Below are 17,851 nucleotides of genomic sequence, written 5' to 3' on the forward strand. Positions count from 1 at the left end.
TACCATGTATTTAACTGTTTTGTACATGTTTGTATTTATTTAATTTATATTATATGTGTGTATGTACTTGTCTTTTCCTTTAGACTATAAGCTCCTTGTGAGTAGACATTTCGTTCTTCATGCTTTATATCCCCAATGCTTAGCACAATACCTGGAACATGGTAGTTGCTTAATAAATAAGTATTTGTTGATTTAGTTGCTTGTTTGACTCTTGAATTGCTGCTACAGTACTTATATTTGTGCACTAAGGGAAAAAAGAGAGCTGCTTTAAGTTTGACATCCAGATTAAATATTATCATTACTATAAGGAGTGATACTGCAGGGATGACATAAAGAAGAAAACTTCTTTATTTAGGAGATCTGCTATCTTCTGTTAGCTCTTTTGGGAGTGTCAGTCTCTCTTGACATTGCTTCACAGTCAGCTAATCCCAAACTTCTCCTGTACTTTGAAGGTACAGTTCCTCTTAGTTCTGGGGAAGGAACCCTTAATATAACCACACTTTGCCTCTCCACTCCCTTTTTTACCACTCAACTGTACATTTTACTTCCTTCACATTTACTTAGATTTCTAGACCATCTTCTCTCTAAGCTTACCTCATTCCTCTTTTTCCCCACACATTTTCCATTCCAATGTTTACGTGGAATATAGTAGGTGCCTGATAAATGCTTGCTTGCTTGCTTGATCCTGTCTACTTACTCTCTTCATACCCTGATAATCTTCCTTTCCTCTTTGTTTTCCTATATATCTCATTTTGTTTTAATCACCTTAGAATTCCCTTAAGATGCTTGTTTCCCATTTATGATACTTCCTCCTTTGTTGTCTACTGCTGTTACTATTGTTTATGTTTTCTGTTCTGATAATGACAACTAGAATCATTTTAATGAATGTTTGTTAAGTATCTATTATGTGTAAGGTACTGTTCTTAGACACTTGAGTTAGAGATAAAAATGGAAGTCACAGGATACAGTTAAGTGTTAGAAAAGGGAGGAAATTCTACCTAAGCTAATTTACTTATTTAGTGCCATAGCAACCAAACTACCAAAAATTATTTTATGGAGCTAGAAAAAATAATAACAAGATTCATTTGGAAGAACAAAAGGTCCAGAATATCAAGGGAACTAATGAAAAGAAATGCTAGGGAAGGTGGTCTAGCCGTTCCAGATCTTAAATTGTATTATAAAACAGCAATCATCAAAACTACTTGGTACCAGCTGAGAAATTGAGTGGTGGATCAGTGAAATAGGTTAGGTACATAAGACAGTAATCTACTCTTTGATAAACCCAAAGACTCCAGCTTCTGGAATAAGAACTCTCTATTTAACAAAAACTGCTGAGAAAACTGGAAAATAGTAGGGCAGAAACTAGAATTCTAGGTATAGGGGACAAACATCATAAATGTGAATAGGTAGCAGATGACCTGTTGAATTCTGGAAATAGTTTAATTGGAAGGAAGAAAGGAAATAAGCATGTATTAAGTACTGCGCTAAGCACTTTACAAATACTGTCTTATTTGATCCTCACAATAACCCTGAGAGGTAGGTGCTATTATTATGTCCATGACTTGGCCAGGGTCGTCATATAGTAGGTGCCTGAGGATGGATTTGAACTCTGATGTTCCAGGACCATTGTTTCTTAACTCAAACAGAGACTATATAAAGAGGGAGCTGTGAGTGACCTAGCCCTGGGAAGTCAGAAGATAGAGTTTGACATTTGACCCTAGCAAGTCAGTTAACCTCTTTGGGCCTTAGTTTCTTCATCTCTAAAATGAGTTATTTAAGCTAGGTAATTCCTAAGGTCCCTTCCAACTCCGATAGTCTGTCATTTCACTATGAAGGCTATCTTTAATGTTAATTTTAACCATATCTCACCCATGTGAAGATGTTAGAAGGGGAAAAAGTGTGCAGCATGATCTGATCTCATGCCTTGTCCCTTTAAAGTCATGTCAGCTGTTCACCCCAGGTGAATACTGGAGGCTAGACTGCCATGGTTCCATAGGGAAGGGCATGGAAACTGCTATAAGAGAAATTATTCTTGCTGGGAGGTAATATGGCAGGGATAATATCTGTCATCACCTGGAGGAACAAAGGGTGCATGCCTATAGTACTGCCATGAATGCAGGAAGGGAGCATCATGGGCACAACAGTAGATAGGCACATCATTCCAAGTAGTCCTGCTTTTAAGGATCACAGCTTTTAGATTAGCTCAGAGCTGGTAGTCTAGAGTGTTGGAAAGAGAATGAAATATCTCTGTATGGACAGAAAAGCCAAAATACTTGTCGAAGTGGACTTGTCCAGCTATGCCAAAGATCTGATCAGGACTTTTCTTGTGAGTATGCCTGTATGTGTATTCCGGCAAATACATACTTTGAAAATCACCTGCCAAAGTGATCATCCCTAACCTGTCTTTCTCCTTTCCTTGGCAGAGTGACGTAAGGATCAAGTTTGAGCACAGTGGGGAAAGGCGGTAAGTGTCCCTCCTCCCTGGTAATGAGACACAGATTTGGTGAAGCTCTTAGAACGTGGACTGCTTAGGGAAGTGAGTCTTCCCGCAGTGGGTGGTCTCTGAGTCCAGGAAGGCAAGGCCCAGAAGAGTAATGGCTATACAACAGGCTTTCCAAGAGATCCTCCATTCCTGATCTGGGAACTAGAAAAGATTTTTACTGCTATATTTTTACTTATATTCTGCTATGGTGAAATCTGGACCCAAGATCGCACTGTTCTTTTGTTGGTAGTAATGATTGAGGAGAAAGTCAAGACAAAGGCTTTGCTCAGTCTTGTGTGCATCCTGCCTTCATCATCTTCTTAGGCCTCACTGCCTGAGAAGATAAGAGACAGCAAGAGTATGCCATGTGACAGGACCATTCCCACCACTGATTCAAAAGGTCAGGGTAGTTCACTCCACGGCATGGACCTGTAAGCACACAGAGTTCCCTAATACACCAATATTGTCAGTCATCGGAGGCTTCATAGATGTAACAAGGAGACAGAAAGATTTCCTCTCTTTTCTCTAGATGTGAGAACCTTTTAGTGACAGTAGAATAGAAAGCTGTCAGACTTCTTTGGGCAGATGGGAGAAAATGAACTTTTTTCACCTCCAGTAGGAAATACCTTTTCTCTACCACTTTTATTTCAGTTGCCTTTCATCATGAGATAAGGAAATGGTTTCTAGTGGTAAGAAACAGAAATGACCTTTTCTGAAATTAAATTTTTCTAATGCTGTTTTGTGGGTGCCAGAAAGTTCAGGTCCCAGTACTGTTAGGTATCTTTCTCTTTTCATATGTTTCTCCCTCTCGTTCCCTTTCTACCTCTCCCTATCCTTCTCCTTCTTTTTCTCTCTGCCCCTCCCCTTCTTATCTCACTCTTTCCCTTCCCCCTCTTTCTCTCTCTCCCTCCCTTCCTTCCCCCTCCTTCTGAGCTGTTCTTTTTTTCTGACTGACTTTTTTCCACCACCCACCGCTCCTCCCCAGCAAAGCTCTTTGTACCTTTGAAGAGGCTAGCTGAATCTCTGGGAATAGCATTTCTCTTGGTGTAAAAGACTTGTCAGAGCCACACAATCTACTCTTGACCTGTGTAATGTAGTCATTGGTGGTTCTTTGCCTACTAGCTATCTCCAGTGCACTTTGAAAACTGCCTTGTGCATTCTTGGTACAGTTTCACTTCTTTTCCTCCCAAAATTCAAGAGAAACAACTTTGAGTGCATGTGACTCCATAAGGATGGTGGACCAGTTAGTTCCTGTAAAAAACACATGGAACTGTAAGCTCTGGAAAAGGAGATGTATGACTTATTTTAAGAACAACTCAGTCACTAACCTGAAGCATGGTTGCTCTCTGATCTTAGTGTTGTAGCAGCTATTACAGAGTGAAAATATGGCAACCATTTAGCCTATGCTTGAGAAAGGCATGGTCATTGTTTCTTACCAGTCTGCTGTCTTAATGCCCCGATACCATGTTAGGGTTTCAGTGCTATTCTCAGATTTGTAAAGACAACAAACCCACTTAACTATGTTCTGAACTCAGCCCCAGTGTTTGATCTCAGTGCTGTTTGTTAATAGCTCAGAGGTTAATTTGTCACCCTAACATTATTGCTTTTTACACTTCTGTCCCAAAGTAGTGTTTGAGAGAGCTTGGAACAGAAAAGATTTTTCAGAAGAAAAGTTGAATAAAAAGCTCGGTTGTATGTGAGTCTAATTATGCAGTTAACGCTTGCGTGAATTCCTTATTCCCAAAGTGGTATGCAGTTACAGTGAGCAGACTTGAACTGAGAAAGTGAATGTGTGTTTTGGTATCAAAGAAACTGCCAGGTCTAACCACAGATATTTAAGGTGGTCAGGCAGGAATGGACTTCTGTCCTGAATGGCAGGTATTTAGTGTCATGTTTTTAAAAACTAACATACTCTTTGTATGGAGCTGTTTGTAGGAGCAATGGCATTTCAGTGCTTGTGTATAGTATATATGTTTGAAGCCTTTATACAGAGCTTAAGTACACCTTTGCCAAGTTCAAACTACCTTATGCCAAAAGACTTTAGTCTCATGTATTGATTTCTTTAAAAAACACATTTTTATTGATACTGTTTGTTTTTATATCACCTACACTGCTCCTCCTCCACCCCCCTGCCATCTTTGATAATGAAAAATTAAAAAAAAAAGAAAGAGCCATAGGGCAAAACTAACCAACCCATCCAAAAATCTGAAATTATATGTAATATTCCACACCCACAGAGCAGAGAGAGGCACCTTCCCATATTGCTTTGTTGGGACCAATCTTGGTCATTATAATTTCACATTGTTCAGTTTCATTAGTTTATATTGTTGTAGTCATTTTTCTGCTTTTTATTTCAGTTATAATTATAAGTTCTGCAGCTTTTTTTGATCTACCTCAGTCTAGATCTCAGATTGGCTGAGAGAAAGAGACAGGGAAGGGTGATTTTGTACCCCCTATCCCCAATTTGCCTAGGGGCTTTTTCTTTAATGTTAGAGGTACTCAGAATGTGAAAATGTACCTTCAAGTAAATTTTATTGGAAACTTAGTCTCTAATAGCAACAATAATACTTTAAGCTAACATGATAGGCTTTAAGGACAGTCCCCAAAGTTCTGACCTCCTAGTACCATCAGCCTTCCCAGGAAAGCTAAAGAAAATATTGCTGCTTAAGAGTATTGATCAGATGTCTAGCCTTTCTATTGATATTCCCAAGGCAGAAGGAATGTCTGTAGTGGTTAACAGGAAGCCTGAGAATAACATTCTTAATTGTAATAATCAAACTTAATGAAGAATTGAGAAAATATACCTGCCTTTCCTCTCTGCAGAAATGGAGGAGGGGGAACTATAAGTGTAGAATATTTTATATACTTTCAGGCACTACTGATGCATTGATTGGTGTTGCTGAACTGCTTTTTTCCTTTTCTCTTTCAATCTTTGTTATAGGGGATGGATCACTAGGTAGGGAATGGGAGAGGGATAAATTTTGAAATGAAAGTGATATAAGAACAAGGTTTAAAAAGACTTTTCAAAGACTAATGTAACTACTGCTCTTCTTGTAGTTGAATCATATTAGCAGTGTCAGCTACAGAAATGAAGGAAAGTTACTCTTGAAAGGGAAGTTTAAGGAAATTTGTATTGCTTAGAAGTCTAGCCTAGGATTCTCTTCTGAACATCAGATTACTCAAATGACCGTCACAGGCATCTATGGAAAGGACAGTGGAAAGGGCCTTTCAGGTCATAGAACTGACTCATTTAGTCAGTCTTTCCCATTCTTACCCACATCTTCCCCTTCTTGATTTCCTATGGTATTTGTGCCATTGTTTTTTAGGCTTCAAAGTGTGAATGGTGTGATTAGACTTGGTGTTGGCAAATTTGGGTCCGACCTTAGTGGCTGGTGTAGATAATCCAGAAACTGGAGTCTTACTACAGTTCAACAAGCTTTTCAGCTGTAACAGTGCCCATATATACCCACTGGTCAGCCTAAGGCATGGGTGAACACATCTGTGAGAAGTGGGAGGGAAAATTGAAAAAAAGGGAGAAAAAAATAATTATTTATCCTTCAGTCTCTCAAACATATAACTTATTGGTTCTTTTTCTGCTTTTCAGAATTATACCATTTAGCCGCCCTGTGAGATATGAAGATGTGGAACAGAAGGTGAAGACAGCATTTGGGCAACCTCTAGTTCTCCATTATATGAATAATGAGGTAAGAGAATAGAATGATATAGCACTGAGGCCAAGATGAGGACAGCTACCCATCTCCTTCTTCCTCCTTGTTCAGATGAGGACTTTTTTTTCTAGTTTTTCCCTTTCACATCTGTATTTTTCCTTCTTTGGAATCCATCTTCATAGCTCTCACAGCAACTTGATTTCTGCTCTTTCCTCTAGGGGAGAAAATACAAGCATCTCCATTTCTCTCCTTCCTGTTCACAGTGGGTAGCTCTGACTCCCATGGTGTGATCAAGGTCCTCTGAGTCTCCTTTAAGCTGTGTGAGGGGATCTCCATTCTTTCCAGCTTTGTGCACTGCTTCCAAGAGGAAAGGTGGGCTCAGTGTTGGGGACAGGGCAGCTTGTTGGGTAGAATCCTCATCTGAGAATCAGAAACTCAGGTTTCTTTGCCTGGTGGAACTTCAATTTTTGATTACCCACAAGTAAATTTTCTGTATTGTAGTTTGTTTCAAATCTTGGTTTCAAGATTTTGTTGAAAATTAGCACCTATTCAACTTTGTGACCTTAACCTTTCAAACTCTCCTTTATTTACTTTTACTTTAGGTTTAGGGGCTTGGGGGGGAGGTCCCTCTTGGGATTTATGCTACTTTTGACCTTTTAATTTCTTCCCTTCAGGGAAGATTTGAAAAATGGCAACTGGGTTTTGGTTGGTGCATTGTATAACTAAATAAGCTATTCATAACAGTTTTGGGGTTATCTGTGGTACAGAGTCTCTGAGTGCCTGCATGCTAAAAAGGTGAAACTGAGAAAAAAGGTATTTATTTCCAACATGGAGTGGAAACTTGCTGAATTCTTCTTTTCTATGGCTCTGACATATGCAAATATTGTGCTTGTGAAGTATAAGCTTTGGATGGCCCTCCCAAGGTGGAAAACTCTTATGTCTGTGTCTGGTGGCAGATTCTGCCTGCTGCCTAAGGGCCAACTAGCTAGTCTCCAAATGGAGAGGCTCCTCACCGAATTGGTCATGGGGAATAGGATTTTTCAGAATTTGCCAATCATAGCAACTCTCACTCTTCTAAGTCATAGAGCAGCTGCTATTTTAGTCAATGGAGGGAGAATCCACACCAGCAAAATCACAGATCTAGTTAGGTACTGAAATACAGAGCAGAGAGCTTATAAGAGTTGAGCAGGGAGTCAACTTTATAGTTCCTCTTGAAGAATCTTTTCACGTTATCAGTCAAGTATTTATTAAACAACTACTGGGGCAGCTAGGTGGCGCAGTGGATAGAGCATCAGCCCTGAAGTCAGGAGGACCTGAGTTCAAATGCGACCTCAGACCATTTGACACTTACTAGCTGTGTGACCCTGGGCAAGCCAGTCACTTAAACTCAGTTACCTAAAAATAAATTAATTAATTAAATAAACAACTACTATATCCCATTCAGGATACAAATTAAAAAATGAAATAGTCCCTGCCCTCAGGGAACATAAAAGTGTTTTGAATATACAGCAGCCTCATTATTTTGTTTGAAATATATTTTCACTTTCTATGGTAGTTTGGGCCTGTAACCTGGGGCAAGGGATAATATTTTAAGTTTGAAGCCTAAATATTTCCTTTTGGGTTTTTTTTTTTAATGTGAGGCAGTTGGGGTTAAGTGACTTGCCCAGGTAGTGAGTATCATGTGTCTGAGGCTGGATTTGAACTCAGGTCCTCCTGACCCCATGGGCCATTGCTCTATCCACTGTGCCACCTAGCTGCCCCGAAGCCTAAATATTTCTTGTTCATATTATAACATCAGAAATTGGATATATTGCCTTGTAATTCATGAAAATTAGGAATGTCGAACTTTCCATTTTCTGGTTGGACTTAAGAAGTATAGAAAATATGAAAAACATAATGAAATCTATTTTGTTTTATTTATTTGTTTGTTTGTTTGTTTTGTTTGTTTATAGTGAGGCAATCGGGGTTAAGTGACTTGCCCAAGGTCACACAGCTAATACATGTCAAATGTTTGGTTTGAGGCCGGATTTGAACTCAGGTCCTCCTAACTTCAGGGCCGGTGCTCTATCCACTCTGCCACCTAGCTGCCCACTGTGCCACCTGTGCCCCTATGAAATCTATTTTGGAATAGACTCCTTCTAGATGGTGAAATTAGTAAGAGAATGAATATTTAATTTAAACAAACAGAATTTGAGTCAAGATGGGAAAAATCCAGACTTCAGATTAAATATTTAAAGTATCAAAATATATACTGAGGTCTTTTTTTTTTTCAGCTGAATATGCCACATATACAGTTTTTGGGTAACCCATGGTATACGGTGGCTGATTATGTGTATACATGTAAAAAAAAAGATGAAACTAGAGAGGAACAGTCAAGGAAGGGAGGGATAATGTGGTAATAAGGGTGCATCAGGAGAAAAAATACAGAGAGTTCACAGAAAGTGAATGTTCTACATCAGACCTCTAAGGAAAGAAGAGGAGACTTCTCCCCAATCAGTCCTCACTGACTCCAGAGAAGAAAGAACCCTGTGATCCTTGTTAATCTCTCTTACTTAAAGTCAGCTAATATGCTATTAATGAAGACTAGTTTTAGATAATAAAGGCATTCCAAAAAGTGATATATTATTTTCTTTTTCAATCCACATTGACTAAAATACTCTGTATTTCCAAAATTTCTATTTGGAATTGCATTTCTTGGTAATGTTTTTCAGATAACAAAGTGAATTTTTAGAATAATAACCATACCTATATTCAGATTTGTGTATAGAAAGACATTTTGAAGCCAAACATAAACTATGTTTAGATGAACAATTCAGATTGTCCATCATTTGGATGAGATTCCTCTCACTCCATTTATGTGAATGAGTGAAAGTTGACCATGGTTTTCACTTTCATTTTTTAGATCCCTTCACCCTCTTATTTCTTTTCCTTCAGAGCTGTTTTTAAGCCCCCTAGTATAGCCCTAAGTATAAAAATCTCCAATTTGGTGCCCATGCAGCAAGTTTTTGTTTTGTTTTGCAGCATAGATTCTCTTATTCCTGAGTGTATCCTTTCTCATCTTTTCTTGATATATTGGGAACTAAAGAATTTGCTGTGGATATGCAAGATCTTACCTCTACAGATCCTACCAAAGCGTTTATAAGAATCATTTAATACTTGGTCTATGATTTTTTGTTGTTGTATGATTTTTTTTCAAGGAAATCGAAAGAAGGGATTGAAAACCTAAAGTCCATTGCTCATATTACATAAGACTTCTTCCCTAAGCCTTGGGATATTAATCTTGCTGTGCTGTATGACTTTACATTCCAGGTTGAATAGCAATTTCTACTTTCTTAGATCCCTTCCTGATTTTAATAATAACTGATACTTATATGATGCCTTATGTTTATAAAGCTCTTTTCTCACAATAACCCCTTGAGTAGATATTACAAATATAATTATCCGTGTTTTATATCTGAAGGCCACAGAGGTTAAGTGTCTTGCCCCTGCTCCTGTTCATAGAGTTAACAATGTGTTGGAGCTCAGTTTTGAAATCAGATCTTCTGACTCCAAGTCTAGTACTTTTCCAAGTCTAGTACAATGGTACCACATTGCCTCTCTAATGCTTCTAGTATTGTTAGCAAAACTGTTGAACCATTTAAGTAGTTTCCAAGTTCTATCTTAGTAGTAGTACAAATAGTCCTGTTTGTTTTGGATTAAACAGTGCATTTGGAAAGAAAACATCCTTGATAAATACCTTTGGGACTCCCTTTTAGATATTTTAGGATCTAGGGGTGTCCAGAGACATGGTCAGTCCCTAAAATTGAATTGAATTTGTATTTATTTTTGCAAGATTTAAATATGAAACATCTTTATGGACTTATATATTCTATTATTTTATTTTTGCATATCTTATGTTACAGCTCTCCATCCTGCTGAAAAATCAAGATGATCTTGATAAAGCAATTGACCTTTTGGATAGAAGCTCCAGTATGAAAAGCCTTAGAATATTGCTGCTGTCCCAGGATAGAAACCATGTAAGTAACTGCTAATCTGTCCTATTCTAGCAAGTAAGAAGAGGAACTGATTCCTGTATGAAGGCTTGCTATACTTTCTTAAAAGAATTATGCATAGTTTAGCCACTTTTTTATTTTTTTGTGAGGCAGTCGGGGTTAAGTGACTTGCCCAAGGTCACACAGCTAGTACGTGTCAAGTGTTTGGTCTGAGGCCGGATTTGAACTCAGGTCCTCCTGACTTCAGGGCTGGTGCTCTATCCACTGCGCCACCTAGCTGCCCCATAGCCACTTTTTTAAAGAAAGAACATGAAAGAAACCCAGCCCATCATCTGTTGTGTCAGTCCCCACTGTTGTGGGAACTATCTGGGTAGAATTATGAATTTTTATTCCTAAATGGGGAACTCATCTTGTTTGCAGGATTTGCTTGGAAATCTTTTGATTTCATTGAGAAGCCAGAATGTAACTACCTGACTTTTGACTGGTAGGGTCAGGGAAGAGACCTAACCTCCTTGGCTCTTGGCTACAGGTAGCTCTTAAAGTTTTTCATTCATTGATCAATTGTTTGTTAAGCATCTATTTTTGTAGCACTTTAGTAAGTGCTGTATTTTCCTTTTCTGAGAATAGCAGTCTTCAATGTGCTCTGCAACTTTTTCTAAAATGCAAATATAAGCTATAGTGGCATCTGGGTGAGTTTCCTAATCAGTACAGGAAAAGAAGAGAAAGGAAGCTATTTACTCTTAGTGACTTTACTATTAAACTCATGCCTCCCCACCATCCTCCATATTTCTCTTGTCTCCTTTCTATTCATGATAGCATGAAATGACAAATGTAGATTGTCTTCCCCTTCAAAGTGGAAGAATCAAAGGGCACTTTTTTCCAGGAAATTTTTGGATGTTTTTCTTTTGTTGCAATGGCAAGTGGGACAGAAGGGATTATATAGCATGTGTGAGGAAGGAACAGACTTTACATTAAAGGAAAAAATGTCCTCTCTCTCTTGTTGGTCAGGTTTGAAAGATCCTGAGCAATATGAAAAATGTAGCACTATTTGCATCTAGCACAGGTTGTCTACAATTTGAATTTGGAAGGTTCTCTACCTTCAACTCCCATAGCTCTTCAGCAGCTCTGCCCTTCCCTTGGGGCATGTGCAGGAAAGAAACTCTCCCTTCTGTTCAATGGAAAAAAGCCCGAAAACCTGTCTGACCTCTTGCGAATAGCCCAGCTGCTGCCTCCCTAAATGGCAGACAGTTTTTATTAGCGGTCAGAAGCCAGGGAATGTGCCTTTCCTTAAAGGTCTGTATTGTGGCACACGTTTTGTTGGACTGCATCCTGTCTAAGACCTGTTCTTTAATCACTGGTTGCTCTGCCAGATTTTTTTTTTTTGAAGCCCAGTTAGAGAGGACTTATTGGCATTATTTCTTTTACTTGTAAGGGGCAGAAAGTAGTAGACAGCTGATGTTGGATAGCATCATTTGTAGACTTTCCTACCCACCTTAACTTTGGGGCAAGGTTTAGGTAATAGGAAGCTTACCCTAAGTATTTATTACAAACACGAATGGTGGGGTTGAATTGCTGTGCCTCATTGCATTGAGGCAGAGGGTACTACAGGTAAAAGTATGTCCTTTTCTGTTTAACTCCTTTATTCAAGTGATTCACCTGCTAAAATAACAAATAGTGGTTTCTTTTTTACTTATCACATCAAATCTAAACTCAGCCCAGCATCCAAGGCCCTCCAGCTATTGTTGTTCTGGGCTCTCTAAAACCTCATCTTTCAGTATACTCCAACATGGCTCTTTTGATGTAACCAGACTGGTTTCTTTACAAATCCCTGCTTGTCCTCCCCTCTGCACTGCTGTTTATGCCTTTCGTCTCCTGAAATGCCCTCTCTTCTCCTGTCTACCCACGTTACTTTCTTCAAGTGCCAGCACTTAAAATTCCACTCTCTCAAGATGCTATTTCTGGTTGGAGAATGGATGATCACTTGTCATTAATATTGTAGATGGAATTCTGCGTCAAGTACTAGATGGTTTCTGAGGTTCCTTCCAACTTTGAGATTCTGTGATTCTGACTAACTCTTAACTCTTCTCTGATTATTCCCTTATTCTGTGCCTTCTCAGTCTTTGTGTACTTAGGGGTTCCTTAATAATTGTTCTCAAATTGTTTTGCCAAATGTACGTTTTGCCTCATCAATGAACTGCAAGCTCTGTGAAGGCAGAAATTATATCTTTGTATTCCCTCATCCTCTCCTTCCTCCTTTTCCTTTGCCCAGTACATTGGACATACCCAAGAAATGTTTGATGAATTGTGAGGAAAGTCTAGATATCTCATCCAAAATACCTTTTCCTTGTGAGAGAAGATGAAGTGCAAGGGTAGTCTAATGATCAGAGGCCTAAACTGTGAATAAGCCCATTTAGTTATTTTCAACCCTACCACTGATGGAAATGCATGTGTCATTTTATCATTCTGTGTCAGTTTTCTCGTTCGTCAATCGTAAAAGTATTTTCTACTTAATTATTATTGAATCTTAATGTTACAATAAATTTAAAACAGGTTTTTTTTGGGGGGGGGGGGGGAGGCAGTAGGGGTTAAGTGACTTGCCCAGGGTTACACAGCTAGTAAGTGTCAAGTGTCTGAGATAAGATTTGAACTCAGATCCTCCTGCTTCCAAGGCCGGACCTCTATACACTGTGCCACCTAGCTGACCCAAAAGAGGATTTCTATATAAGATACCACCCTATGTAAGATACATACGAAGTAGACACTGTTTCTTTCCTTTGCAAATTTGCCTGTAAGATCAACCTTAATAATGAGATTTTGCTTTTGGAATTTCATCAGCTGGGCCTACAAATAAGTCTGTCATTACACAGCAGTGACTTTATCCAAAGTTTGGAATATTGTAGCAGCCTTCTCAGTATCCTTTATTTACTTGCTGTCTTAATGTTCCTCTACCTACTGATAATCCTTGCATCATCTCTTCCATTCCTACAGTGTGCCCCCAACCTTAAAAAGTTATTACTGGATCTGTCAGTTATTACTCTGTGATTCTTCTCCTATTCATATTGTTATTCTGATGTGCTGTGTCTTCCCTCTGCCCCAAATTCTTTTCTTATTCTCTCTTTAGTTTTCTTCAATCTGGCTTCTGGCTTTACCATTGTATTTAAATTGCCTCCTCAGAGGTAAATAGCAGCTCACTTATGGACAGGTCCCAGGGCCTCTATTTCTCTCCTGTGCTTTCTGGGATTAAACATCCTTTTGGTATTGGAGTCCCTCTCTGTCTCCAGCATCTACTGCCCTGCCAAATCATGGTTATTATGTTACCTTTCTAATTGAACTTTAGGAATTTCCTTCACTTGTTCCCTTCTCCTCCTCCCCTCAACTTTGTTGTTCGTCTGCTTCTTTCTTAGGTCTTTTCCTCTTCTACTGGCTTCCTCACCTATTGGCTCCATTCAAATGGCTACTTCTATTTCCTGTATCCATAAGACTCTCAAATTTATCTTTATGTCTCTTTCTTTTTCCTTTTTCCCTTTTCCCAGATCTCTTAACTATCTTCAAGATTTCCATTGCCTGATAGTTTGGTGCTATTATAAACTCAATTTGATCAAAGCTAATCTACTCTTTATAGCTAAGCCTTTACTACTTTACTACTTCCCCATCATTATAGATGCCAACACAATCATACCTATTCCCCAAGTCTAAAAACTTGGACTTACCCATTGTGGCATTTCTTTATGTTCTTAAGTCCCCACATGCAAATAATCTTAAATCCAACCCTTTCTTTGCTGCATAAATTGAATTTGATTTTCCTCTAAAGAATGAGGTGATAGAACCACAGAAGCTAGTGGGTAAGAGATTATTCAGTAAGGTTCAGAGAAATAGGAAAAGAGTAATAGGAGCAGGTGATTCCTTGCTCAGTGTACTGAGGCAGCCATTTGTTGACTTGAGAACAATACCAGAAAGCTCTGTTGTTTTCTTGAGAGATGTATCCAAAAATCTAACAAAGAACCTTTCAAGATTTATGAAAACAGCTGACAACTACCCACTTCTGGTTATTCATGTTGGTACAAATGACATAGAAGGAACCCCAAAATTATTGCTAATAATTATCAAACCTTGGGCGATAAACTTAAAGATCATATGGGCATGGGTTGTTTTTCCTCACTGTTGCCTACCAAAGGAAAGGGATGCAGGAGAGACAAATTAATTTGGGAAGTGAAGTATTGGCAAAAAAAGTGGTACCTGAGAATAGGATTTGGATTTCTGTATCACATCTTACAATGTAGGGATGACAGGTTCCCCACCAGATATGGAGTATGCCTGGCGTAGGCTAGTAAGAGTGTTTTTGCTAGGTATTTTGCAAATCTGATCAAAAAGGAATTAAACTAGAAAGGATGAGGAAATAAGAAAACTGCTTATATATATTTCCCAAATTAAATATTGTAGAGATTAAAAGAAAGAAGAATAACAGCTGAAGTACCCAGAAATTCATGAAAGACAGTATCCAAAAAAAAATTATGATACTGACCATGGCCTCCAGTGTATATACACAAATGCCCAATGTTTTGTCAACAGACAAGAAACTAGATATTCTAATGCAAGGAAGCAAATTTGACCTCACAGGTTATCCATGAGACTTGATGGGGTAAAATCCACGCCTAAACCATGACTTTGGATGGATATGCCTTATATAAAAGAAATTTATATAGGGGCAAATTCCCTAAGAATCTCACCTGCTCCTATTGGTGTTAGAATAAACCTTGCCACCTTGACTAAAAGAAAGCTTGAGTGCTTGAATTCTTTCCGGGCAGACTCACCTGTACCCTGACATTTTGGTGTTCCCAGCAACCCCAAACCACATCATATTTTGGTGACCCTGTTAGAGGGAATTGCCTGACCCCCTCAAGCCCTCCTGCAGTCAAGACTGGAAGATTTTTGTCTTCCAGACTACAGGCCATTCTCCTACAGTTGATAGCAAACAGTGGGTACCAGCCCATGTCTACCCATTGTCCTCTGGATGCAGCCTCTGTTCAGTTCCAGTCAGCCTTCTCCCTGGAACCTCCTCCAAGGACAGTTCTACGCACCTTGCCAGCAGGAAGCAGTTTCAGAAGCCGAGACCTTAGCTCGTTACCCTAAAAGATTTTGAGTACCATTTGTTTGAAGGGGAAATGATGGAGTGATGGGACCTGGACCCTAAAAGGAAAAGACCACGTCTTTGAAAGCAGCCCAGTTCCTGAATTTTCCCATATACTTCTGTAGTCTGGATTATTGGTGCCACCCAAGGCATCTGGCCCACCCCAGCCCACCTAGATCATTTAATTAACTTGCTTGACAGTCCTTTCACTGTGCTCTTGGCCCACCCCAGACTACTTACCACTCCTTTTTTTTTTTTTTTTTTTTTTTTTTTTTTTTTTTTTTGCTAGGCAGCAGGGTTAAGTGACTTGTCCAGGGTCACACCACTATTAAGTGTTATATGTGTCTGAGGTCGGATTTGAACTCAGGTCCTCCTGAATCCAGGACCAGTGCTTTATCCACTGTGCCACCTAGCTGCCTGTACTTACCTTAATCCCATCCAGATGTTTTTACTGTCTTTTTTTTTTTTTTTTGTAAGTATCAATCTCACCTCCATGAAGTTGCAAATTCCCTAAGAATCTTGTCTGCTTCTATTGGTGTTATAATAAACCTTGCCACCTTGACAAAAAAAAATTAAAAATAAAAAGAAATTAAAAAAAAAGAAATAGGGTACTTAAAAGTGTGTGTGTGTTTGGGGCAGTGGGGGGTGGTGGGAGGGGTGGCATTGTAAATTAGGAAGATATATGCAAATGAGAGAAATCCAGCAAATGGAAGGGGTGAGGGGTGGGGAAGGAAACATGGCAGAATATTTGAGTAAAGGTTAAAGGAGGTAGAAACAGAAGTGGTTTTTCCCCCCTTTGGAATATTCTACAGACCATCGATACAGAAAGAGGAAATAGATGACGAGTTTGGGAAATCTGGCACAAAGGCATGGTATAGTCATAATGGGGGATCTTCAAGTATCTAGTCATCTGCTGGTGTTCTCTCATTCTGCCAAAAATGGAGCAACTAATAACTTCTTGACTTGCCTTAGTATTGATAATTTCATCCTTCAAAAAATAGAACAGGGCAGCTGGGTGGTGCAGTGGATAGAGCACCGGCCCTGAAGTCAGGAGGACCTGAGTTCAAATCCGGCCTCAGACCAAACACTTGACACTTACTAGCTGTGTGACCCTGGGCAAGTCATTTAACCCCAATTGCCTAAAAAACAAACAAACAAAAAGTAGAACAAGCAGTAAGAAATTCTATTCTAAATCTGGTTTCTTGTTTACTTTAATCTGCATAATTTCATACAAATCTTCCCAGTTTTCTCTGAATCCATCCCTTTCATCCTTTCTTACAACACAGTAATATTCCATAATATTTATATACCATAACTTGTTCAGCCATTCTTCAGTTGAGAGCACTTCATCATATTCCCATTCTTTGTCACCTCAAAAAGGGTTATAAATATTTTTGTACATTCTTAAAGTTTGTTTAGCCTATAGGACTAATCCCTCCCCTTAACCTGCCCTTTTTATGATTCCCCCCTTTTCCCTTCTCCCCTTTCCCTCCTGTTTCCCTGTTGATTGAAATGTATTTCTAGACTCAACTGCTTCTGTGTGCACATATGTATGTGTATGTATTCTTCTGTCTTTTGACCAGTTCAGATGAGAGTAAGGTTCAAGTGTCAGCCATGTCTTACTGACTTCCTCCTTATTTGTATATATGTCTGCTTTTGCATCCTGCTTATATGAGATAATTTTCCCTAACTTTCCTTTCCTTTCCCCCCTTATGTATTCCCCTTTCCCTCTCTTTCTATTCTTCTCTTAAGATTATCAAGACATAAGAGAACCATTCCCAGTCCTTCTCAAATTAGAGTCATTGTATGATGATGATAGGGTTCAGAGGAGTCACATGTATCATCTCTTTCATATTAGGATGTAAGCAGTTTATCCTTGTTTAGTTCTTTATCATTGTTCATTCATGTTTACCTTTTTGTTTTTCTTAACTCCTGTGTTTGATCTTCAAAGTTTCTACACAGCTCTGGTCTTTTCATCCAAAATGCTTGGAAGTTTTCTATTCTATTAAAATCTGTTTTTCCCCTGTAGGATTATATTGTTTTCCTAGATATATTCCTGGCTATAAGCCTACACACAGCTTTCTGGAATATCATATTGAAAGCTCTCCATTCCTTTTTTTAGCAGTGGCTGCAAATCGTGTGTGATCTGACTGTGGTTCTCAGTACTTGAATTCTTTGTTTTTGGCTGCTTACAGCATTTTTTCTTTGACCTGAAAATTCTAGATTTTGGCTGTAATATTCCTGGAAGTTTTCATTTTGGACTTCCTTTCAGGAGGTGACCCGTGGATTCTTTCAGTTTCTACTTTGCCTTCTGGTTCTAAGAGATCTGGGCAGTTTTCTTTTAAGATTTCTTGAAATATGATGTATAGGCCTTTTTTTTGGTCATAGTGTTTAAGTAGTCAAGTAATTTTTAAATTTTTTCTTCTCTAGATGTTTTCCAGATCAGTTGTTTTTGCTCTGAGATACCTTACGTTTTCTTCTATTTTTTTTTAGTCTTCTGACTTTGTTTTCATATTTCTTGTTGTTTCATGTAGTCAGTGGATTCTGTTCAGCCCATACTAATTTTCAAAGAGTTTGTTGC

General features: G+C 38.7%; 1 protein-coding gene across 3 annotated transcripts in view; it reads left to right on the forward strand.

The window, feature by feature from the left end:
* The window catches only part of MAP3K3 (mitogen-activated protein kinase kinase kinase 3), a 109,638-nt gene that overhangs the window by 33,338 nt on the left and 58,449 nt on the right, over nucleotides 1-17,851 (forward strand). For all 3 annotated transcript variants that reach the window (XM_027872881.1, XM_027872882.1, XM_027872880.1), the window contains exons 4-6: nucleotides 2,424-2,464; nucleotides 6,087-6,186; nucleotides 10,053-10,166. In XM_027872881.1, the coding sequence (XP_027728682.1) occupies nucleotides 2,424-2,464; nucleotides 6,087-6,186; nucleotides 10,053-10,166 (255 nt within the window). The remainder of the gene's footprint in view (nucleotides 1-2,423; nucleotides 2,465-6,086; nucleotides 6,187-10,052; nucleotides 10,167-17,851) is intronic.

This window comes from Vombatus ursinus, unplaced genomic scaffold (assembly GCF_900497805.2).
Source record: "Vombatus ursinus unplaced genomic scaffold, bare-nosed wombat genome assembly UNPS02014801.1, whole genome shotgun sequence".
NCBI lineage: Eukaryota > Metazoa > Chordata > Mammalia > Diprotodontia > Vombatidae > Vombatus > Vombatus ursinus.